At 40.7% G+C, this 24,685-nt stretch overlaps 1 protein-coding gene across 13 annotated transcripts in view; it reads left to right on the top strand.

The window, feature by feature from the left end:
- celf6 (CUGBP Elav-like family member 6) overlaps positions 1-23,690 on the top strand; it is a 148,379-nt gene extending 124,689 nt beyond the window's left edge. For 10 of the 13 annotated variants that reach the window (XM_074665852.1, XM_074665851.1, XM_074665849.1 and 7 more), the window contains 6 exons: positions 773-922; positions 1,590-1,652; positions 2,215-2,295; positions 5,847-5,990; positions 14,368-14,517; positions 19,819-23,690. In XM_074665852.1, coding sequence (XP_074521953.1) covers positions 773-922; positions 1,590-1,652; positions 2,215-2,295; positions 5,847-5,990; positions 14,368-14,495 — 566 coding nt within the window. In that variant the 3' untranslated portion in view covers positions 14,496-14,517; positions 19,819-23,690. Of the gene's footprint in view, positions 1-772; positions 923-1,589; positions 1,653-2,214; positions 2,296-5,846; positions 5,991-14,367; positions 14,518-17,404; positions 17,498-19,818 lie in introns of all 13 variants that reach the window. The other 3 variants (XM_074665850.1, XM_074665844.1, XR_012598074.1) reach the window with 2 other exon arrangements.
- Positions 23,691-24,685: the final 995 nt, after the last annotated feature.

The following is a 24,685-nucleotide window of genomic DNA, read 5'->3' as shown; positions in this document are numbered from 1 at the left end:
CCGGGACCCCGGCCTGACCTATCTTTTTTGGCCCTTGTCATGAGGAGCTCTGATGGCTTGACACTAAGTAGGCAGGCAGCCTGAAGGCAGGGTCATTGCAAATGTATTAAATAAAGTGGCTTGACGCTGTACCTGGCATTTGTAATCCACAAGTCCTACACATACCAGGTAATGCTTATCAAACATAATCCTACATGACTTAAATGTCCTTCACCTGGATTAGAAAAATAATAAAAAAGCCATTGGCACAAAAGGGCAGTGACAAGGTGACAGACTTTGAATATCAGAACAAGAAGGAAAGTAGTTCAAAGAGAGAGCACAGTCTGTACAGAGGGCGTTTTCTTCAAAAGCAACATGGTACCATTGCGTTTTGTACCTTTAAAATTGCAATAGAGTACCCAGTGACAAAAATATACCTTGACAGGAAAATGTAATAATGAGGAAACACTTTAGAGTTCCTTTTTCTTTGGTGGACAAGTACATTGTCCCCTGTGCCACCCTCAGACCTTGATCAATTTGCTACCTTTACTGATTTTAGCAACCATTAGTTCAGGCTAAACTGGCACCAATTTGGACCAAACTACACTTCACAGTGGGTCAAAGGGTCTACATTTATGCTCATGAGGGCCCATTATGTGCCTGTTATACAGTAGTACACTTGTGAGAAAATTTCAGTACAAAAATACGCTTCTCCTGTACCTCTATTTTGGAGTGTGAAGCATGAGAAGCATGCACCCTGCAGTTTCCATAATGACTCTGTATCCATTTGCAGGCACCAGCACACCCCCCGGCATCTCTGCCACAGCCGTGCCCAGCATAGCCGCACCTATCGGGGTCAACGGATTTAGCGCACTTCCACCTCAAAGCAACGGGCAGCCCACCTCCGAGCCAATCTACACCAACGGTATCCATCCATACCCAGGTGAGCCAGTGAGAGTTTGCATCACAGAAAGGAGCGGTTTAAACACTGTGAGTTTAAAACGTCAGCAGTGACTGCTCAGATGAAATCATGTGCTACTGTCAAAAAAGTTGTTAAGTCTTCTCCTTACTTGACACTCTCGTCACATCTTTTTCTGATCTGAACTGAAGTGTTTCAGACTTGAGGGTTAATCAACAGTGTCTTTGGCAGATTTCTGAGCAGCCAGCCTCAGTATCATGATGAATCCATCAGTTCATCCATCAGTCCATTATGGTTAATTTGATGTGTCTCAGCCACGTCCTCGGCTTCTTAATGTTGCCTGAGACTGATTCTTGAAGAATTGACAGACACACACTCCCCCGTTTCTGCATTATGCAGAGGCAGCTGCAATTGTAATGAACTACAAAGTGGTTTGTTTGGCGTGTTGTTAATATTTGATGCAAACATCTGGGGCGAACAGGCTCTCTGAGGAACCGAGAGTTGACAACCCAAATTTCTCCCACTCCCTGTGTGATCCAACCCCCTGATGGGTCTCAATTTCTGTCATGCTCTTTAACATTCCCTCTACAGCTCTTTCTCTGTCGTCTGTCTTGACCATTCTCTTTCCTCTCTTTGTTTTTTTTCCTGATTTGTCACCACCCGTTCTTTGTCTTTTTCTGTCTCTCTGCAGCACAGAGTCCAACGGTGACTGACCCTCTCCAACAGGCTTATGCTGGCGTCCAACACTACGCAGGTGATCTGTCTCTCTTACCTCCCTCCATCTGTCCCTTCTCCCCCTCCCCAGTCCTGCTCTGTTTGTCACATCAGTAGACACTATGACAGGTATAGAGATAGCCGGCCGACCAGCCAATTTCCACCCGGATTAGACGACTTTACATTAGGATTGCAAAAGGATTTTCAGTGGACTTGATTATACACCCACACATAAAAAAGATCTTAATTCTTAAAGTACACCAAGAACTGAGAACCTGAACCTTGCATAACCTCCTACATAAGAGGTGACATAGACCTATCATAACTGCTGCTTTCTGTCTGACATCAGCTCTCATTAACACAGTGTAAGACTCCCTCCCTTCTTTCTGTGCCTGCTTAGCTGAACCGCACTCCACTCCCCTCTTTGCCGTACTCTCTGTGTAGTGAACCACAGCTGAACGGCTCCCAGTCATAATGCAATTTATTTATGCAATGTCTAAAGAGGACGCAAATGAACAATGGAATAATGATTTGAGTTTTGTTGTGTCAAATATGAAAATGGAGATGTGAAAAATTCCACTCTGGTTCTCCCTTTGCAACAGCAGCCTACCCTGCCGCCTATGCGCCAATCAGCCAAGCGTTCCCCCAGCAACCAACCATCATTCCCCAGCAACAGAGGGAAGGTAAGAGCGAGCGAGCGCGCCCACCCAAGATAAAAGGTGATAATTGCCATGTTCCATTCTAATGTAGCTGTGCTGCTTTGAATTAGCGAGGGAGGGAAAAAGCTGGCTGGGGAAAATGTGAGAAAAAGGCTCCCCATTTAAAGAGAAGAACATTAGCAGTGAGATGGAAAGTTACTCTGTCATTATTCAAAAACTGCACTAATTCAAACTCGCAGCGTTGGACTGCTTAATCAGTCCATTACAATGTGTTTAAGTGGTTATAAATATTCATCAGATTAATTAGCTGCATGCATAATCATTTATTACCATTCCTGCTGTAGCGTTCTTTCTTATGCCACAGCATCAGATGTTATAAAGTACAGGATATACTGTGATGGTAAATCACTCTTTTTGAAGCTGTTCGTCAGTCTCAATTATTCATCTATATGATTGTATGAGACAGCGTAGAGTGGCATGAATATTCAGTATAGGAAGTCTGAAACTGAGTGTTTCCAGCAGTGCCAGAAGGAAAAGATTGTTTGCTTTTTTTTTCCTAGTGAGAGTGCATGATGGGGTCACAGCAAAGAAATCTATCAAAATATATAGTAGTAAAGATTGACACCAACTTATTTTCTTGACGCGCCGGCAGAACTTCACACCACAGGAAAAGCAGACAGTTATTTAGGACATCCCATTTCTCACATCTACCTTGGAACATTTTAATCGTTAACAAGAATTATAAAAGTCATGGTAACACATACACACAAACAGTCTTTATCAACAACACACACATATATGCACACAAAAACCCAGAGCTATTCTTGGTTGAGCCAGTGGCCTGTCTGAGTTGTGGGCTCCTCTGGGTTTTGGCTGCTTTCCCAGCCTGTCTCAGTCCACTGCCACAGTCTGCAGCCCTGCCATTTAACAAGAGACACCTAAACCGGAATACACAGGCACAGACAAGCCTCAGATTCAACCTCCCTCTGAGAGCTAACAATTTCCACAATACAATCTCCAAGTCTGCGTGTGTATGTGTGTGTGTGTGTGTGAGTGTTTCATGTCAACAAAACAACACGCTCAAATCCAAAAACATATTTTTCACCAGATAAATTCCAACTATTGTCTTTAAAAAGTATCACAAATAGGACGGATTTTACTGAGTTGGAACACCCACGCTGCATTGAGCATTACAGAATTCAAAGCTTGACACTGAACTCAATTTTCATGCCAACTTCACTTTATCCATCTTTGCTGTCTCTACAGTGACCCAGTTTAAAAGCATTTAGTTATCACAGGAAACTTTTGTTCCACTTGGTCTTCGGAAAAATTGAACAGAAATATGATATCAGAAATATGTAGGGGTCTCACCTCGTAATATTCTTCATAGTACTTTTATTTCTTTATTTACCTGAAAAATACACCAACTTAAATTTAGCTCAATAACATCAATAACATTAGCATTAAAACTATTTTTATCATAGCTGAAGGAAAAAGAAAACATTCATTAACTTACTTTCACAACTTTTCTTTGTCCATTAGGATAACTGTCCTAATTTATGTTGTGACTGTACTTCCGTGGTATTGTGGCTTTTGCAATCATGCTTTTCTCTTGCATTCGTGTTGTGGCTTTTGCACTTGTGTTGTTGCGCTTGCATTTGTGTTGTTGCTTTTGCAAATCGTCTGACACCTACCGGCCACCATAACGTTTCTTTTTCCATAAACAAACTGGTCACTCCAACACTTTTCTTCAAGATTGTTACTCTAATAGTAGAAAATGTTACCTCAAGCCTCTAGTCTTAAGCTGAGATGAGGACTGAGCACCAGAGGTCCCGTCTTCTAGCTCTGTTTTTATTTCTGTTACTGACTCAACCCATTGCGACTCACTGCACATGGATACAACAAAATCCTGATGTAGAGGCTCATCTCTAGACTGACTGATGTATTGAATCACTTCCCCTTCTTTAAAAATGGAAATAATAAACAGCTTTACACTAGAAAAAATGTGTTTGACTGTAGCTATGTGCAAAACCCATGCAGGCATGTTTCTGATGTTTAATAATGTAAATAAAGCTGTCAACATTCACATTTAGGATCATTTTGTAATTTACATCTAAGCTCTTTGCAACTAAGTGAGAAACGAGATGTAAGATGCTAACTGTAAAATATGTTTCCAACTTAGTTTCTGATGAGAGTAGTCAGTTAGAAGTTATTATTGCAACATTTATCCTTCAACACGTCATCTGTTCAGCTGAGCAGGGGACATCTGGAAGTGTGTCTTCATTTTTACTTAATGCCATCACTGACAGACAAAAGTGTGTTTTTGGAAGAGTATTGAGGAGTACAAGAATGTGGCAGGCTAAACCCAACAACCTTCCTGATACAGCGGTTTTGTGCATTTCTTTCCCTACAACAAGCCACTTCTAAAAAAAAATGAATTTTCAAAGACACCGAAACCTAAACAGACAGAAATGAGATTCAGCCTTTAACTGTTGGAGAAAAAAGTCTCCTCTCTGTCAACCTGTGTGTGTGTGTGTGTGTGTGTGTGTGTGTGTGTGTGTGTGTGTGTGTGTGTGTGTGTGTGTGTGTGTGTGTGTGTGTGTGTGTGTGTGTCCTCTATCTCAGCGAGGCATAGCAGCACTAAAGCCAGCCACCACTGCAGCTCTCTTATCAGCCTTCTCACAAGCCCCAGTCTCATCTCGTCATGCTATCACCCTGAGCAATGAGACAGGAGAGAATGCTAGCCAGGCAGCCGGCTGCAAGCACACTGTCCCTGAGTCCATCATGTCTCTTTCTCTCCCTGTCTCTGTCTCTCTTTCTCTTTCTCTGTCCATGCTTCACTCTCTCTGTCTCTCCTTAGTTCATTCCTTCCTTTATCCTGATTGGTCTGTACAACACATGGCAGCCAGGCAGATGAGTGTGGAGGGATGGAGAGGGATGGGAGGACAGTCCTACTGTCACACAGTAATTGGGACAAAAACTTGGCTTATGTGCTGCCTCCTCCTCCTCCTCCTCACAATCTTTGTCTTCCTCTCTGCCTCAGAGTTTCTCTTTCTCAGAGTATCCGTCTTAATCTTTATCTCCCTCTCTACTTCTGTATTTTTGTCTCCTCCTGTTGCCTCTGTTTTTAGCTCTGACTGTTTTTCTCTTTTACCTGTCTGCTTCTCGGTGGCTCTTTACATGTGCACTGTTATTGCCGGTATATTTTCTGAGACAACAGTCAAATTTAAGTGCATAATATGAAATTCAAAGTGCCACCTATCCACATGGTTATTATGCAAAACAGGGATCTGGGAAGGATTCAAATGGGAACTGCAAAAATAGGTGACCTTATAACACTGCTTTGTGCCACCATAATTAGATTGAAACAACAAATATCTGTGCCACAGGTGGCAAAGTCAGAATCTGGGGTTTTAATGGCACCTGTGTTCTTTGCATCATTGTCCTTTATTGTGATATGGAGTCATTTTTTCCACCCATGTGATGTTGGCTTCTCTTTCTCTTCCTCTCCCTCCTCACTGGGTATTCCGTTTATGCTTCTGTGTCACCGTCCTGTTGTCTTTCTCTCATCACAGGGCCAGAAGGTTGCAACCTGTTTATTTATCACCTGCCCCAGGAGTTCGGAGACGCGGAGCTCATGCAAATGTTCCTGCCTTTTGGCAACGTCATCTCTGCCAAAGTCTTTGTGGACCGTGCAACCAATCAGAGCAAATGTTTTGGTGAGTTAAAAACTCAACAGTGTTGACAAAAAATGGAACAAAAACAAAAATGAAATGATATGATACAGGCATCTTTCACTCAGGTGTGCTGTATGTAACAGAATAATGGAGTTTAATATGGCAACCACAAACAACTAAGTCAAAGTAATCAAGTTCATAAACAGCCCATTTTGCTATACAGACCATGAGAGTGTTGGTTTGGCCCATCACATCTTGATTGACATCTGCCTTGCATGACACACAACAACAGTCCATGTGACAGTCAGTGTAATCAGCTGTTAACAGAATGTTTCAGCCGTCTGACTCCAATTAGGAGGAAGAAGCAGGGGCCATCTGCTCTCTGAAAGTATTTGTTTCGATGAGTCATCGCATGGTTGGCTCAAAAGTGTTTTCTTTCCACCTTCTTCTTTGGTGTGCTAACAGTCAAAACGATAATGGGTGGAGGTCCCATTTGTCCCATTCAGTTTATCCCAGTGGCTAACCATAGTGGCGTACCACCAGTGGCAGCTGTCTTGAAAAGAATTCACCTTCAATTAGGCGAATAAAGTTGTTGTTTTTTTTCTGGCAGATGTCCAACTTCATTAGAGAGTTTATTTTCAACAAGATCCTTGCTGTGTTCTGGTACCTGTTGTGTTATTTCTTGTCATATCAATAATGAGTCAAAGCTAAACTTGTGTTAATGAACAGCTGTGTTCTGAACATGTATCCAAGACCAAGAGGGTTTGTCTTGAGACAAGTAGTTTCCATCACCTGTCCGCAGACAAGCAATCCAGGAGGATACATTGGCTGGTATCAGATTTCAGGTGATGGGAAGATAACATGACATTGCCAAATTTCTGAATAGTTATAAAAAGGGATCAATGAGGGATTTATCACATGAGGTGCAGAGAAACATGAGCAAAGAATAGTTTTTACCAGAACTAGAAAGTGGTGGTCTCTTTAAGATGAAGTTTCCTCAATCTCTATCTCCCCATGACTTTATATTCAGGGTAAGGGTCTTGCCTCCTCAGAGAACACTGGTATTCACTAAAGCCGTGTTTCCACCAAGCAGACTGGTTCGGTACGTCTCGGTACGGCGCACATTTTGTGGCATCTCCACTGACTTATCCCGGGACAGATCCCAAATAACCAAGACAAGCTGCCCCACTTTTTGGGACCCTTTTGTATGGGTGCCAGATTGAACTGATCTGCTCTCAGAGGGTGGAACAACACACTGCAGACCGTTGATTGGTCTAAAGAATTGTCACTTACCCCAACAGCGGCTGCATTTCACCTGTCGGCACACAAACTTCTCAGAAACGAAGCAAGATTGCACTTTCCATCAAAGAGCTACATGCCGATCACATAGAGGACAAAATGCTGCATGTCTTCCATCTATGCTCTTTGTTTACTGTGTCGCATTTTTCTACTTTGTTGGATTTATTAAGGGGGCTAACTGTGTCACGCAGCTACGACGTCAAGCTTTTGTTAAACAGCTGCAGCTTTCAGCATCTGGCTTACACGCCGCCTACCACGAGGGCAGAGTTTGCTGTGGAAACGCAAACAGGATCAGGCTTAACTGTACCAAACCATGCCAAACCGTACTGAACTAAACCATACTGCTTGGGTGGAAACGCAGCTTAACAAAATGCATTGGGAGTCACACCCATATGCCATACAAGGTATAGTGAGAGCTAGGAATAAGGTGGTTATTATAAATTCAGTTAGCAGTTAGGAGACACAATGTTAGCTGAGACGCCTGTGTTTGTGCGCAAAGATATGACAACGGCTTGCGCTGTATTATTACTGACCTAACTCAACTTTTGTTGTTACAAATTGATCAGCACTCTAAACTCATGTAACCTTAACAAACCCCAAAACTGAAAAAACCTTCAACACTTTTGAAAGCTCAATATCTGCAACATGACTTTCTTCTGTAATTAGTTTTCATACATTTTGTTACAAATACTTAAGCATAGGCTTAGCCACAGCCAGCTTAAACTAAACATCAAAACTTGAAAGACATTTTCATTTCAACATTTTGGCTTTGGGTTGAAGAAAACTTTGAAGAATACTGTGAGAAAATAATGTGTGCACATGACTCCATCAAGCTATTGGGAGGAAATTCTGGTTTTTGCAACTGAGGGAAAGCAATACATCTAAACTTTATGCTGACCCTCCACAGTTTTTTTGTTAGCAGTATACAGAAAATAAATAGAAAAATACATTTTCTCCTCTATAGCTACTTTATTGATACTCTATATCTCAAAGGCCAGTCACCACATATTCATTTATCACCCTTTATACCACACATTCATTCTTTATGTATTCGTCTAATATTCTCAGGCTTCTTTACCCAAGAGAAAAGCATCTTCCCAGAACCCCCCCGACTCCTCCAGCTGGGCACCAAGCAGCATCCCACCACCCACTCCCCTTCACTTCTCTCACCTCCCACGCAGCAAACCAGTTCATCAGGGTGGAGGCAGTGCAGGTGGAATCCATGGGCTTAAAGAGATAATAATAGACTGGTGTGGGCCTTGCTGTTGATTCAGTTGGACAGCAGCACCCAGGAGACAGGCAGAGAGAGACAGAGACTCCCAGCATTGGCTTTCTTTCACTTTCCCTTCAACATGGGATGTCTATGAGGCTTTCTCTCCTTCCTCTCTTTCCATCGTCTGTCTCGTACTGTCCACCCCCCCTCCTTTGTAAGCTCTCCTCTAAACATATGCCGCTCGCTATCACTATCCGTCAGTCAACAAGGGGGAAGGACAAAGGGCCACTGACCTCATCAGTCTGACCGGCTTACTTTTGCAGGGCTAGTAATTAAGATCTTGGCTGAAAAACAGCTATTTAACCCATGATTCTTTTGTGGACTTTTTTTTTTCACTCATTTCTCCTTCCTTTTTATAGCAGAAGCCCCAGGGCTCTTTTGTAAGACGTTAACAAATTAGGCACAAGATACTGTGCATTAAAGGGGATAAGTTATTAGAGCTGCAAGAACTTGGACTGCTTCATCTTAAAAACGTGTTTAGCTTCGTGCTGTGTTTAATGGGCACGGCAGACTCACAGACGTGGCCCAATATCAATTTATAATGTAGGCCTACAGTATATAGTTAAAAACACAGACACAAAAAAAAACACACTTTCCTAGAGAAAAGTTATCCTCACTTGCCCTCACTGGTGGGGAAAAAATAATTTGCAACCATGAATACCAATAAGGCAATAAACAAAAACGTCAACAGAAAGCCTGCTAATTCAGTATATAATTTCCAAATGTATGTATAGTTTTTTCCTTTGATAGGGATAAGGGCCACATAAAGGATAAAAAAATAAGGTTCCTCATGTTTGCAGAGTAAAGTCAAAAATTCATCCTCTTAAGACCCAAGCTTTTGTCTGGTCTACGTTTTTAAATTCACCTTGCTACTTGGGATAAGTAAGACTTAATACGTAAAGTAACTAACTTTGGTCATTATAACTGAAAATCTTTAATATCCCTTAAGGGCAATTTGACTTGCATCAGTAGTTAAAAACATACATTCATACAACTTAAACACAATAAAAAAAAAGTTTTAAGAAAACTAAAAGTAGAAAAAAGTATAGCACAATAAATAAATAAATACAGAGTCACCACATTTCACTGGTGCATCAATTTGAACCTGGCTCACCTACACCCTGTTTAAAAAAACAATGGCCACAGGGACAAATGATTTCAGGTATCTGTTTGATTTGGCCTTGCAGATAAAAGTAAACCTTCTCCTGGACGGGAGAAGCTGAAAGAGTGTAGAGGATGAAGGGGGTGTTCCAGAAAGGCCCTTGCCCTCTGAGTTACTCTAAAAGTTTTAAAAACAGAGTAAAGATCATTAAGACTTAAGCCCATGGTTTTTTGGGCAAAGTCTAACAATATTCCTCAGCCTGTTTTTGTTTGTGACGCCAAGGTTGCCAAACCAACAGATCATTGCAAAAGTTAAAATTACGTCAATAAAAGAATAATAAAATATTTTAAGAAGATTTTTGTCAACATCAAAACACCCCAGTTTCCTCAGATAACTCCAATTTGCCTTTTTGATAATGCCGTCTGTGTTGGGCTCAAAAGACAGTTTGTCATCAAGGATGGTGCCTAGGTATTTATACTGCCTGACTATTTCAACAGCTTTGTACGCAAAGTTGGATTATTTGTGTTATGCGTTCTCTAGTTATTAATGTTTTGTACTTAAATATGTTGCTTTTTTCACTAAAATGTGTGTAATGTTGTTATATTACCAAAAGATGACATGGGCAGTACCCTGAATGTGGCTGATAGGTCAAAGTTAAAAAAAAATGAAGTATTGTGGGTCTCAGAGGCAGAAATGTAATGTCCACATATGTCGACATTGGTTCTTGAGAGGTTAAGAGAATAAACCCCTAAAGCAGCAAGATAAGAATACAAATTTAAGGGAATGCAATTACAATCTCACAAGAAGAAGCCAGAGTTATGGGAATGGGTAGATCGATATGTGAAATAACATATAGCGGGACATCAATGAGCCATCTTATGAAGTTTTACCAAGTGGCAACCTCCAGTCTAAGAATTTGAGACAATGGGGAAGTGCTAAAATCTGCTGTTTCTCAAGTGTTCGCTTGAGGCTGGCTCCAGAAGTACCAGAAGTCATATACACATAAAGCCAAAAAAGCTGTTTTCAAAGCAGAAATTAACCTATTTACAGCCTGGTTCAAAAAACGTCTCCTGTCTGAGTCTCTAATTTTACTATCGGCACCCACTGTACGAGGGGTGAATTTTTTTCTAACTCAGCCGTTCAGAGGATATTAAGATTGCAAACTCCTCCAAAAAGAGGCACAGGTGAGGGTCACGTGACCGTCAGGCGCCCTATGGCTGTAGGCGAACCCCTTGCCACAACCAATATGGCCGCTATAGCTGATGTGCTTCATTTTCCGTTTCAGAAACAGACGGGTGACGTCGGCAAGACTACGTCCATGTTTTACAGTCTATGAGTTATACTTCGCTGCTGTGGTCAACAGCTTATATGCATACCTTATTCAGTAGCACAGGTAGTCGGCTACTTTTTTGATATCTTACTTCGAAATAACATAAGCTAAACATTGTCAAAGTTGTTTTCTTTTCTCATACATCTCTGACTTTATTCTTAAAACCTTGAGTTTTGTTTTCGTTGCGAGGTAGGTAATTGAAACTGAGCTTAGTAAGTTCATTGTTTTTTTTTTCATATATTACTTACAAAACATTCTGCATGTCAACTTGAAGTTTAGTAAGATCTTAACTGAACATCATATTTTTTTAGATCATAGGTCATGATAACATCTCAATATCGATTGAAAACACGCACACAAACAAACCAAAAAAAAAACACTTCATTTAATTTCTCATCAAGTTGTGTCAAAATGTCTAATAACTTTACAAAAATATTCTTAGGTGAAGATCGTCAACTACTGGTTTCACATGATCAATGACTTGAAAGAAGTAATGTCAGACATTTGCTGGTCACTGTGGATAAATTCATGTGTCAAGAAAAAACCTTTCTGCATACATGGCCTGATATATGTAGCGCAGGAGAACTACAATTTGGGATCTGAAAGGAGATCTTCAGACATCACTCTTTGAGACAGAGTGTTTACGGAGGAACTGAGAAATTTGAATAAGATGAAAAAGGTCACTGGAGGAGCACTCCAAGCATGTTCTTATAAAAGATGCATTTCTGGAGTAGGATTAAGAGTATATCTTGAGGGATACATCAGCGTGAGTTCAGGCAGATGTCTGTTTAGTGAAATAGGTTTATTTGCGCTGTGATAAAATGGATTTGAATATGTGACATGGAGTATAAAACTATTGTATAAAGGAGACGAAAAATCAAACATTTCACCTTAAAGAAAATGAAAATACTTAGATTACAGGAGAGCACATGCAACACAGCTGTTGACATAGCCTGTGTTAATGCTTTATTGAGCCACTCAGATGGCCATAAGGCACATGTGTGCACCCCATAGACACTCACAGATGAGTGCTGTATGCTTGTGTTTCATTTAACCTGGGACTCTATGGATACAACATTAGTCTTAATCCTCTGCATTTAGTGGCTCAATATTGACTTTTAAAAGTGATCAAAGCTTACCTTGTTAAGTGGAATTAGCTGGATTTAGCTTGAAAATGAATTTCAAAAGGTCTTTTGAGAGTGGAATGACACTCACAGACGCACATGCAGACCTATAATATGAAACCCCATGTCTTTAAGATATGATAGTCAAAATATGCAACAGAAGATGCAATTTACCTAAAGGGCTCGAGAAAAAAAAGGAGAATACCTTTTCTTATTCATCTTTTTTTTTCACTTATCTCCCTTTAAAGTCAGGGAGTCTGTCTTCTTATGTTTGCTTCAGCAGCACTCGTCTATGCATGCAGACATATGCTCATATATTTGCTTTGCGACTCACCATCCTACAATACTAAACGTAACACAGAAACCCTCAAGACAGTTTTTACAGTACAGGCAGATTTGGATCAAAGTTTGCAATGTGCAATTATTATCTTGAAAATAAATGAAGAAAAACAAATTAAAACTTCAAAATTCATAGCTTGCCATTAGGTTTTCTGACTACGGAGTAGCTTTAGTGCCATTTTACTGTGTTTTTATTGGACCTATAAATTGTTCACAAAAGTGGGAGGGAGGGAGGGAGTCTTGGCCAAGACAGTTATGTAAAAAGTTTATTTTACAAAGCAAAAGACAGACTAAAACAAGAATCCTACAATGAATTAGGAGCATTCATCTGCCAAAGTGCAATATAGCTGGTCATACAATCCTCTTTTTTCCAAGCTTGAAAAATCTCTACAGTGAGGTGATTTTGTAGCTTAGGTTGTGTCACACCTGCATTAAAGCACTCCTTCTTTTTCTGGGCTATGTGAGAGCTTACAGCAGCATTCTCAGCTGCTCAACCTGGTCCTCGAGTTGTATTTTTCCCCGCTGTCACCGATAATGTTGGCAACTTTGTGTGTGTTTTTATTAAAAATGCATAACTTTACAGTGAGAAGAGGCGTTTTGCTGATATGGATGGCTGCAGTGAGAGCCATACATCAAACACTATAGTAGTGTTCGGGGTATTCGGTTGCACAGCCCCACACACTCGAAACCACACACCCAGTGCTGCATCAAAGAAATGAAACATCAGCCAGTTACTTTGTCTGAAGAAAACAGCTGAAACTGGAAACGTGTGCAAATGTCTTTTTCTGCTTTTAGATTATTTGAACGCACACAGAGTTTGTCCTCTGCTTCTATACTCTGACCCCTGGAATCATATCAGCATTTTGGCATGTGGATGTAAATGTGAGGTATGGAGATTCGTCAAAGGCAGGGAGAAAGAGTGTGTGTGTGTGTGCGTGTGTGTGTGTGTGTGTGTGTGTGTGTGTGTGTGTGTGTGTGTGTGTGTGTGTGTGTGTGTGTGTGTGTGTGTGTGTGTGTGTGTGTGTGTGTGTGTGTTTGTGGGATAGGGAGGGGGATCACTGCCAACTGACAGGCCCTTCCCTGCTCAGTTTGTTTAAAGGGTTTGTAAAAGCAGCAGTCTTATCTCACCCCGCACTGACAAAAGCCTGCCCTCTCCCCCCAAATTAAATTGGACCCATAGCGGTGTGATCAAATCAGCTGGCAGGCGGAAAATTCGGCCCGTCAATCACAGAGGTGTCTGATAAGAGCAGGCAAGGAGTCCCGGTGTGGAAAGCTTTGGGCTCATTCCGCCTCGACACCCAGGTGATAACTCAGAGCAGCAGGCGCCTCCGTCCAACACACCTTGCTGCTAGCATCTTGTTTCAACCCCGATGACCTTTAGTCTTTACTCAGATACATCCTCAATCACATACACTCACACACTCAACCACACACACATACCGGCACACACATGCAGCCCTGTCTTTCTAGGATGGCTCAGGTAACATTTACACACAGGGGTTTGCTGTAAAAACTCCACACACAGCATGAGATTCCTCTCCCTTTCTCACTCTCTAATCTTTCCATACCTTTTCATGTTTTTTTGTTCTCTCTTCAAGTCAAACTTGTGCTTTCTAATAACCCTTCTCCGTTTGATTTTTAATATCTGTGTTATTAGCCTTTGTGGTGGTTTGTGTAATCTCTCTAATTCAAAGATTTTCAATTAATCTGCTGAAAGGAGAAAACAAAGACCCATTGTTGTGTCATTGTTGAGAGTTAAAAAGGGTCTTCTTCTCCCCTCTTTCATCTCTCCCGTCTGTTCTCTCTGTGTCTTTTTTCTTCTTTCTGTTTCTCTCTCATCTCTACCCTTTCTTCCCCCTGCCTCTGTTATTCCTTTTTTTTTCATATTACCATTTTTCTTTCCATCTCCCTCTCTTTCTCTTTCTCTATTCCGCTGTGTCTCCTTGTCTCAGGCTTTGTGAGTTTTGATAACCCGTCCAGTGCTCAAGCCGCCATCCAGGCCATGAACGGTTTTCAGATAGGCATGAAGAGGCTGAAGGTGCAGCTAAAGCGGCCAAAGGATGCCAACCGACCTTACTGACTCGTCTGCTGTCCATACCCAGGTAGAGTAACAAACATTCTACAGTACTAAGTGATGCCTGCTTTAAACCACACTGCCCACATTACTGGGACAGTTACATTCTTGTTGTTGCAAAAGATGTGAATGTTTGAGAGTCAATTGTGTTAATTTACCATGCAAATCTATTAAATCTCACTTAAAACTCAAATATTAGTCCAACTGGTTCCATGTTTTGTATCTATTTGTCATCTTTTGACCAGGTTAATATGAAAGATTTGCAGTCATAGAAAAAAGATGATGACACATGAATTTAGCTTTGATACGAATTTTAGAAAAAAAAAAAAAAAAACATCACTCCTATTTCAGAAACATTCAATTGTCAGTTTTTCATTTTCAAGGTGATCAGTGTAGGCAGGGTTGAAAATAGGAAAATTAACAGCACAAGAAGGAAATATTCAAAACGATTCACTAACAGTCAGTAAACGTGTCAGTTTTTCTCCTCACAGATTCTGCCTCTGTCAGATTACCCTGCTCCACTGAATATTTTTTGTGTCTTTGAGGGGGGGTTGAGATCTAATTTGTACCTGCAGGACACTCCAGTGCAAATTGATGACATCATCAATACCCAGCTGAGGGTAATCACCCGTCTACTCAGGATGCCATCGACAATCGATGCAATTTGTTAAGCTACAAATTCATAAAACTAGAAAGCTGTAATTTCTCACCTGAAGTAGCCCTTCTGTCAGCTGAAGAGCAACAACTACATGCCTTTTCTGTTTATCCTATCTCATATGAATGTTAATCAAGGGGATGCACAATATTTATGAGGATGTTTGTAGTTTTTACAAGACTAGTATGAGGAGTATTAGTATAAGGCTTTTCAAAGAAATCTCAGTGCTGATAGAAATAAACACAAAGATGCTTAATGGAAAAGCACTTACCCACACTACAAACTGCAGTGGCTTGTATAATAACAGAGAACAGCACCAATCCCAGTGAGCACCATTTGGTTAAGTTCAAGTGATGCTCCACAAATATGCTCTCAAGCAAAGCAGTCATTGTCCGTTTTCATACTCTGTCATTCTTTGTTTGTAGATTTTCTCACAAAGAAAAACAAAAGATCGCAATGACTCAGCATCTCAATGCTTGATTGAAATTTGTTATGCTTCCACACATGAAGTGTTCAGATAGTGTGTAATGTACTTCAACTGATGCTGTTTTAGTAGAGTTTACCCATCTCTCCATGTATGTGCTGTTTATATATGTGAATAATTACCACAACATGTTTCCAATAGCCAGCAGTTCCTTGTTTCTGCACTTAAAATATTGAAGCTTTTAAAAATAAAAAAAATAAAAACGATAAAAAGATGGTTTACTCAGAGTGGCACCATCCTTCAATAACAGCTAATTTCACAGTGTCAGGCTTGATTCAAAGAATCATCTCCCATCTGTTACAAAGTGCAGCTGCCAGTGCAAAATAATATAGATGCATGCTCTCCTCGCCCAATTGGCTAGGCAACTTTTCATTACAATAACATAAGCCTGGATTATACCCTTCCATAAATAAAAGCATGGTAATACCATTTGTTTGTTTTAGAATTGACTCTTTAAAAGCCACAAGATGACATTAATGGAAGGTGGTGTGCAATACAGATGATAGATGCTCCCTTTATCCCTTCCGTGATAGCATTTGAATGGAGCTGTGTCCTGCTAATTGAAGAGAGGCTTTCAAAGCAGACACCCTGAGAAGGAGGGAGGGAGGGGGAGACGCAGGGGGGGAGATTTAGCACATCAATGAGGGGCAAATGGAAAATATCCTGCAAAAGTACTGAAGGCTACGACAGTTACTGAGAAGTACAGAGGATGTCTTGAAGCAGAGACATTTCCCATCCTGTCACTTTTTCAGTGTGTGTTTATGTTTGTGTTGTTGTTTTCTTTGTCTCTGGTCCGGTTCAATCCATCTCTGAGCTTTTCTTTTGCTATTACACCACTTTTCTTGTTGAGTTAAGGGAAACCAATAGACCAAAACCAATAGCAATTCCATGAAAACATTAAAGGAGAAAACACAAGTGGGGCCTCTGAAACCAGTTCCTGTTTTATGGATTCTTGAAACTCTCATTGAATGTTGGCGAAAGCTGTGTATATGAAGAACTATATATATACCTATACACTTGTGGTGAAGCAGAAGCAGAATTATTGAGCAAAAGACTGAATTAAGTGCACCAGTCACTGTTTGCGTTCCAAATTCGACGAGGTTATAACTCCCAAGAACTTTGATGAAAGTTGAAATATGATGTATTTTTTTGTGTGTGTTCTTTGAAAAAAAAAAATTCAATATGTTGATAACTTCACAGTCCCCATTTTTTTTCCATAACACTGACAATTTTGCTTTAAAGTTGAATTAAAAACATGATCAGACGGCATTCTCTCCTGCTGGTCTCAGGGGCCCTGCAAGTGGAAATTGCGTTCTGTGTCTTAAAGATAAACTTAATGCAAAAGAAGCTGAAGCACTCACTGTACAGCCACCCATATAGCAAACAATGCAAAGTAAATCCAATTACTGTAGACAGGACAAGTTTCTGAAATATGCATTTTGCCTTAAGGGTTATCTGAGAATACAAAAACATCAATTCAACCCTTTAACCTGCAAATGTTGTCAGCCTGAGTTGTGTTCACCTCCATACTGAGGCATAAAGAAGTTATTTTTGTGCTTTCTGATTGTTCTGTTATTCCTGTTTCTACTTGTCATTTTTCTCTTTAGTTTTATGGTAATAAGCATAATAACCTTATTTGATTTGTTCGGTACAATGGTTGAGAGTGTGGAGCAAATATGCAAAGGGTGCTTTGAAATTCTGACTCAAGGAAAAAAAAGGAAATCCCATTGTTTCTTTCCTTCTTTTGCACCCCAACCAACCTGGCAACCTGACAAGGCCAATCACAGTGTGAGGTGGCCTTTCTCCGCTATAGCCACAGAAACCCACCCCCTCACCACACACCTGTCATGGGGCCAAGTTCCCACAGCTGTAAGTTGAACCCATGGTGTCATTTTCTTTTGGATGACGTCATGTGGTGGGACTGTGACTGCGTTGCATGACGTGGCATTGGTTGATTTCTCTGAACTCTATCTCTATCTAAACTTTGCCCTCCTTTATATATATATATATATACATATAAATATACTGTATATTGTATATTGGCAGTGTGTGCAGTGCGGTAAAACAGTGCCTTACTTGGCTGGTACCTGTTGTACATAATGTAACTGACATGCTGATTGGTTGGTGAATTATAACTGGAAGTGGCCTTTAACCCTTTGTGCTATTGTACCGTGTGCCCTTGTGTTGTTTTATTTCTCTTGTGGGGTTCATGTGTATGGATGTACTATATTTTCTATTTCTCTACTTCTCTACATTCACATCAACACTGTTCTTCAACAAACTGTTTTTTTTAATGCAAGTCTGAATCTATGGAAAAAAAAAAAGGACCTTTTTCTCTGCCCCCGATCGACAGCTGTTTAGTGCAGAGATGGCCGAGATGACCCTCTGTTTGTGTAGCCAATTAAATCTCCAGTGTTCATGCAGAGAGCACAGGCAAATGTTGACACTCCACTTCTCCCCTGATTCCATCTGCACAGGGAGTACTTCTGCAAGATTGTTTTGTTTGCCTAACATGAGAATCACTTCCCATTTATTTATTTATGAGGGTGCAAACCAATTACACTGTGATAGCAGAGCTGCAGGCAGCTCTGCAGACCCACATGGCCAGAATCTGTCCTCCATACAGCCCCACTGTATGCATACATGTATAAATAGGATGCAAACAATAGAGCAAAATGCAAATACCCAAGATGCTCTGTTTGTTTTGTATCTGTTTAGTAGGATTGTGCCAAGAGATAAATCAGTCCTTATGTTTTTTCTGCCTTTAAAATGCTTGAGTTAAAAGAAATGGCAGCAAACAGATTCACAGTGAAAAAAGGTCTTTTCTTCACAAGTGAGTTTGTTTCTATTCCTCCAGGCCAAACCCTGATAAGAGTTACTTGTTTTCATTGAACTTCTTCCTGCCCTATTCTTTCAGAGGCCCTGCAGGCGGCTCTCCCTCCCGTAGTCTATCCAATGAACTCAGAGGGGTGTCCAGCCGTGCGAGCGGCAAGGGATGAGGTTTTTCTGGCGTCAAATATGCCTCTAAACTGCCAGGTGTCCTTTATGAAGCCATCTAAGTAGATGGCAAAGTAATAGTGGGACAGAAATCTTCAGGAAAAAAAAACATTATCTGACAAAGTTGGAGGTTAGTTGTGGTGCTTCAAAAGGAGCTGTTTACTTTAAAAAAAGAGAGAGATCTATTTTAAAGCCACTGTGTTTTTTTTCTGCTCCATGGTAGATGCATATAGAGAGAATTGCTCATGGCTTATAAAAGAGGGCATCTGTAATCGGGACTCTTAGTGCTTTATGCCGCTAATGGCTCAGCTCACTTTGGCACACATATAAAAGAAGGAAGAATCTCCGCTCGCACATCTAGAAAGCAGATCTATTATGAGATGGTAACAAGCTCATTTACAGGAATGGAAAGGAAGAACAAAGAGCGTCTGGGCGCGCGTTCCCGTCACAAAGTCAGACCCTTTCATGTTCACTCCCGGAGAGTGATTTACTGTGATTTCCAAGCCTTTCTTCACAGACATCATAGCTCACAACATATTAAGGATGATAGGCTGTAAACTAGATCTTTTATATCCAAAGCTTGTCGGCGTGGACGCATTTAGTGACAGTGCAGCATTTTAAGTCAACACAAAAGCAGAGAAGATACTAGGTTATTTTTTCTTGGATCCTAATTATAGGCTATTCATTTTTTATATGCATTTTTCTCCTCATTTTGGACAACCATTATTTTTCCTGTCACAATCATTAAAGCCATTTTACTACTCATAGATGCACTTGTCTTGTTCTCTGTGTGTTCCTTTCATGTTCTTTAGGTAATTTATTTGTAATTAATTAATTAATGATAAGGTGAACAAACACTCTGCTGTGCTGTTCAATACAGGAGGAGATGTAGTCAGTTTAAATTAGGGCCTAACTTGGATTAGCGCTGTCACAGTGTAGATGTCTGTTCCATATGGTTAAAACACAAATCTCCCACCCCACCTCTAGCCCACTTATTTCTGGTTTTGATTGACACACTCCTCTTTTTTTTTCTTCTCCCCGTCTGTTTCTCATGCTGTTGGCTGTGCCTGTCAGTCTGTGTGATAACCAGGAGCCAGCAACCCTGAGCATGTTTGCCTCAGCCTCACTGAATCCCCTCTCCTTTTTCTCTCCCTCTCCCTCTCCATCCCTTTCCTTCTCTTTCTCTGTCACAGGATGAAGGGCCACAACACCTTATTTCCACAAGTGCAGTAAAAGTACAAAGACTTCTTGCTCTGCTACATATCATGAAGGAAGGGTGGTCCCTTGATCCTGCTGGAAACCTGCTGAAAGATTGGGTGACTGAAAGAGGGATCCCAGAGTTATTTTCTTTCTTTTTTTCCTTTAATTTTTTTCTTTCTTTCTTCGCAAATGCCTCTTTTTTCCCTGTTTTGCTTTGGCGTCTGTGGAAGAAGATTTTTTGCAGAGACCAACTTTTTGCTGCTGTTTTTTAGACATGATGGGGAAAAAAAACCTTTATAGACTCATTATGCTCAAAGCATGCATACCGACACAGGATATAGTTAAACACACACAGATAACAAAGCAAACACACACATTTAAGGAAAGCCACACTTGAAGAAAAAAAAAGAGAAAATGAAAAAAAAAAAAAAAACTTTGTACATGTATAAATACGTGCAAATGCCAACTCAAGAACTGAAGCAAACATATGCGTGTGCGCATACACACATACACACACACACACCAGCCTGCTGCCATTTTGGTTTTTGTGCCTACACAGGTGTTGTGCTCTGTGACAGGGCAAGCTCTGGATCAAAGAAGAAAACAAGAAGAAGACGAAGAGGAGGAGGAGAAAAGAGGAGAATCCAGGATAATTTACATGCATCATTCCTTAGGAAATAGGGACCAAAGGACTAAACGCTTTTTAAAAGAATATAAATATATAAATATATAAATATATATTTAAAAACTCATACCTTGTAGCTGCAAGTATTACAATTTACTCGTAGTCAAAAAAATCATTAAATCAATATCCAGTGGCCTACTGTAAGTACGAATAAAAGATAATGGAAATAATGTATAAAAAAAGACATGGAGTCGTAGTATAGGGGCTGAAACTTTTGCTGGATGCTGATTTAGCACCAGGTTGTAGAATACTAGAGTAGACTAGAAGAAAAAACATGTAGATTTGCTAACTTTTGCTGTTGTTTAAAAAAAAATACTTGAAGTCTGATTGAAACAGGGGTCAACGAAAGGCGAGAGAAAAGGAAAACATTCATCTGCCCCTGTACGCAACAAGTCTCATTTTCTTGGATATTAAGGTATCAGCCACTGGATATCTCGCTCATCATGATGTATACAACACCGCACTCTCTGGAAGCTATGAAGAAAAAAGAAGAATGAAAGAGAGAGAGAAAAAAAACTGAACTTTCTGAAATCTGTGCTGGACAGGGTGCAGACGTTCAGGCTTCTCACTAGCCTTTGTGTTCAAGCGACAATCCACTGTAAAGACCAAGCTAAATGGACATGGGCTTTATTTTGTTTCATTTCTTTTTTTTTTCCTCAATCTTTTGTATTACAACAAGGAGTGTGAATTATGAAGTTACAAAGTGTTAACAGGATATACTTGTAGAAAGACAGATGGACAAATGGATGGTAGAGGGGAAGAAGGGAGGAAGGTGACAGCTACTGAAACTGCCAGCAGAATGAACTCAGTACAAATGAATGAACCCTCATCATGTCAGAAAATATATTGTGCCCGTTGTAAACAAGTCGGACTTATATAAGTGATGAGCCAAGGATATTTGTGTCCTCCTAAGCTACTGCAAATCTGCTGATTGAATAGAATGGTTTTTTTTTCTTGGCAGATACAAATATTCCTCTGAAGATAAATTGACAGCAAACCGGCTTTTAGAGCTCAATCGGCTTGGTCAAATCTAGTGTAAAGTCATTATTAACATGTTCCCTGACATACTTTCTTCACATATTATACATAGAGACTATGGGGGGAAAAAAAGCATGTGCTTAGACTATATCTAAATGAGCACCATCGTTCAGCTCACTTGTAGCCTCTCTGACAGTGACGCCAAACAGCACAGGGAGAAGCACTCCAGCACTGTCATGTCTTGATTTAGAGGCCTGTAGCCTTCATTTTGACTGTTTTAGAGCTCTGGGTGCAGGCTCCTTTCTAAGAGCAGATCAATACGTTTGGAATGAGTCTGGAGGGAGGAGCAATGCTGTTTCAGGCAGTCTGAACACTTCCCAATTTTCTCTGTCGAAAACCAGCTCTCATCCGTACACCAGCCCTTTGAGCACTGACAGCTGGCAGTGAGAGGCATGGCTAGGCAAGGAGGGGAGAGAGGGAGGCAAGAAGAGGAAGTCTGCAGCCAAATATGACACCAAGATCTGTCAAACTGACTCTTCAAGGACATGCCCAATTAATACAAAAAAAGCAGAAGACCTAATCAAGCTCCTGGTGGAGCGCCATTATAATTAGGCTGTATGTTTATGAGTGGGAACCATAGGGCCCAGTCCAACCAGTTCCTCTTTGGTACTCAGACTCTTCTCTTCGCAGTTTCCTCCGTTTCCACTACCTTTTTCTAAGAGAGGAAAGTCAAGTTGATACAATATGCCAACATTTTTTAATGTATGACCGTTTACTATTATTCAAAGCAGATCATCATCATTTAAGTTTATTTAACAGTTTGCTTCAGATGCCCTTCTCCCTAAGAGCACCCATGCTTTTCCAAACTGCAGCCCAAATGCTCAGCAGCTCTCCCCTTGGAACAGCATTTTCCCAAACCTGGCTAATGTCTGTGCTCACTACCCTTCAATTATCTTCTGCACCGTATTAGACATGCTATTTCACCTTTCCCTCTAATCACACTGTAATCACCAGCCTCTATACATTAGCGGCAACCAAGTGAAAAATCACCGGGATAATCACTTGGACCAAATGACGGGAGAGATGGTCCCCCTGCATGCACATGGATGACTGAAGGAAGATTAGAGCGAATTATGTTTGTGCCTACTCCCTGGCAAGGCTGCTGACAGCTGACCCGGCAATGATAATACTGCAGAATCTGCCCAAAGAGGCAATAGAAGATGTGGAAAAAAAAAACTTAAATATTGTAGCAAGGGTTTAATGCTGCAAAGCAGACTGACTTTTACAAACAACATTAAATATTAAGACTGACACCGAAATGAAAAGACCTCTTGGTCCTTGAGCACAAACTTCCAAAAAAAATTGTTAAAAAATGTGTCAAAGCCAACAATGTTGCAGGAAATCCTCATTCAGTTGAAGCAGCTGCTGTAGAGACTGAGTTATTGTGCTTCTTCTTTCAGTTAGTAATTGTGTCTGAACTATCTCTACAGAGGCTGCAATTTTTCACAAAATAACTTGTTCTATGCTTCTTTCTTTTTTTGCTCGTATCCCTGCTGGGACACCTGCAAAGCACAGTATTGTTCAATGCTGAAAGAGCATTTTTGAAGCACAGTGGTTCCTCAAATTCAAAATGATGGCCATCCAAGTGACATTTTTTTTTAAATTGCCATCAAACAGATGCAGGAAATATTGGCACTTCTTCCTCTGTCTTTCTGGAGATTAGCTTGAAGCTTCATGAGTTGTAGCAACATGAAGTAGGTCAAAACAAAGCCATGTTCTGCAACCATTTGTGCTCATTATTCATGTGAAGCTGAACTAATCGATGGGAAATCTAATGTTCCATGAGCAATGAAATTTCCTGTGCTTGTCTCAACCATCTTTAGAAAATGCTCTGCGAGTGAGGCTCTGGCAGGCTGAACACGAACCTTGCATGCCTGCTCCACTGATCTCCTCTGTCTTGTACCAGATGCTGTACTGGTTCCCACTGCTAATTGCAGGTTGAGTCCCCAGTGAGCCAAAACCCAGTCTAGCCTGGTATCCTGCTGTCTGCTTGGCTAACAGCGCAGTGTTCATGTAGCATCTCTGCTATGCCAGGGCTAAATTAGGCAATGTGAAATCAGCACTTCAACACTTAATGAGAGTGCTCTTAGTACTTTTTACACCCCAGGGAGGATGTTACAGAGATGACGTGTATTAAAAACAGAAGTATGATCCAGCAATACCAATCAAGACAAGATTGTTTTGGGATTCTTTCTTCCATTCCTTTATGTATCAACAAGAATCTTTGTTTTCCTTTTTTACTTGTGATGTCAGTCTGGTCTAGTGTCAAAAAGTTATTTGATGTTTTTCCTCTCATTTCTAAAGTGAAAACTGAAATTTGGCATTTTAGCCAAAATGATACCAAGTAATTTACCGTGCCCACAGTAGTCACCATCAATCCTAGCCAAACCCAACAAGATTATTTAAAATTTCAGGTCAAACCATAAGAGCAGTTACTTTCTACCCCTGTGGAATTAGTGCTTTTGTTATTATTATTAGTACTTCAAAATCATTTAAATGAATAATGCACATTTTTTAAATGAAAAACTGGAGGTTGTAAGACATCCTGTTCTCAGTTTCTACAACAACTTGGCTTCCAAGGTCAGTCCTCAAGAAGAGCCTGAATCCTTAAAGGGTGCCAGCGAGTGGCGGTGCAAGCAGAAAACTACTAGAGCATGTCTACGAGTCTCTAACCCCACGGGTGCATAACACTCACCCTAAAATAGCAGTGATTGTCAAGGAAAGGAAGTGAAATGTAATTGACTGAAAGTGGAGAGATAATTAAAGGAACCTGTTGGACAGGAGGGAAGAAATTAATGCCTCTCATTTGATAGCTGCTTTGGGAGAGAGCTTTTCCGTCATCTCACTTGAGCGCAGAAAGGGTTTTGCTGTGGAAATGGGATTTGGTATGGAAAAAGGTGGAGGTGGAAATGGGCACAGGGTGGTGGGGGTGCTGTGTGCTAAACTGAACCTCCACAAAATCACTCCCAATACTCAGGGCATCAGGCGCTATGATGTCATGATTAGTGGAGAGGTTCAGAGCCTTGCCTTACCCCAGATTCAGAGGACGGTCGAGCTGACTCACCAACATAAAGTTTGTGCAAATATACTTTCTGGTATGGGTTATATGGTCAAATGCACCGATCTCGAGGAAGTGC

This window comes from Halichoeres trimaculatus, unplaced genomic scaffold, assembly GCF_033239565.1.
Source record: "Halichoeres trimaculatus isolate MK-OKI-2021-1 unplaced genomic scaffold, fHalTri1.1 fHalTri1_scaffold_3, whole genome shotgun sequence".
Taxonomy (NCBI): Eukaryota; Metazoa; Chordata; class Actinopteri; order Labriformes; family Labridae; genus Halichoeres; species Halichoeres trimaculatus.
This window is presented reverse-complemented; position numbering and strand designations above follow the sequence as displayed.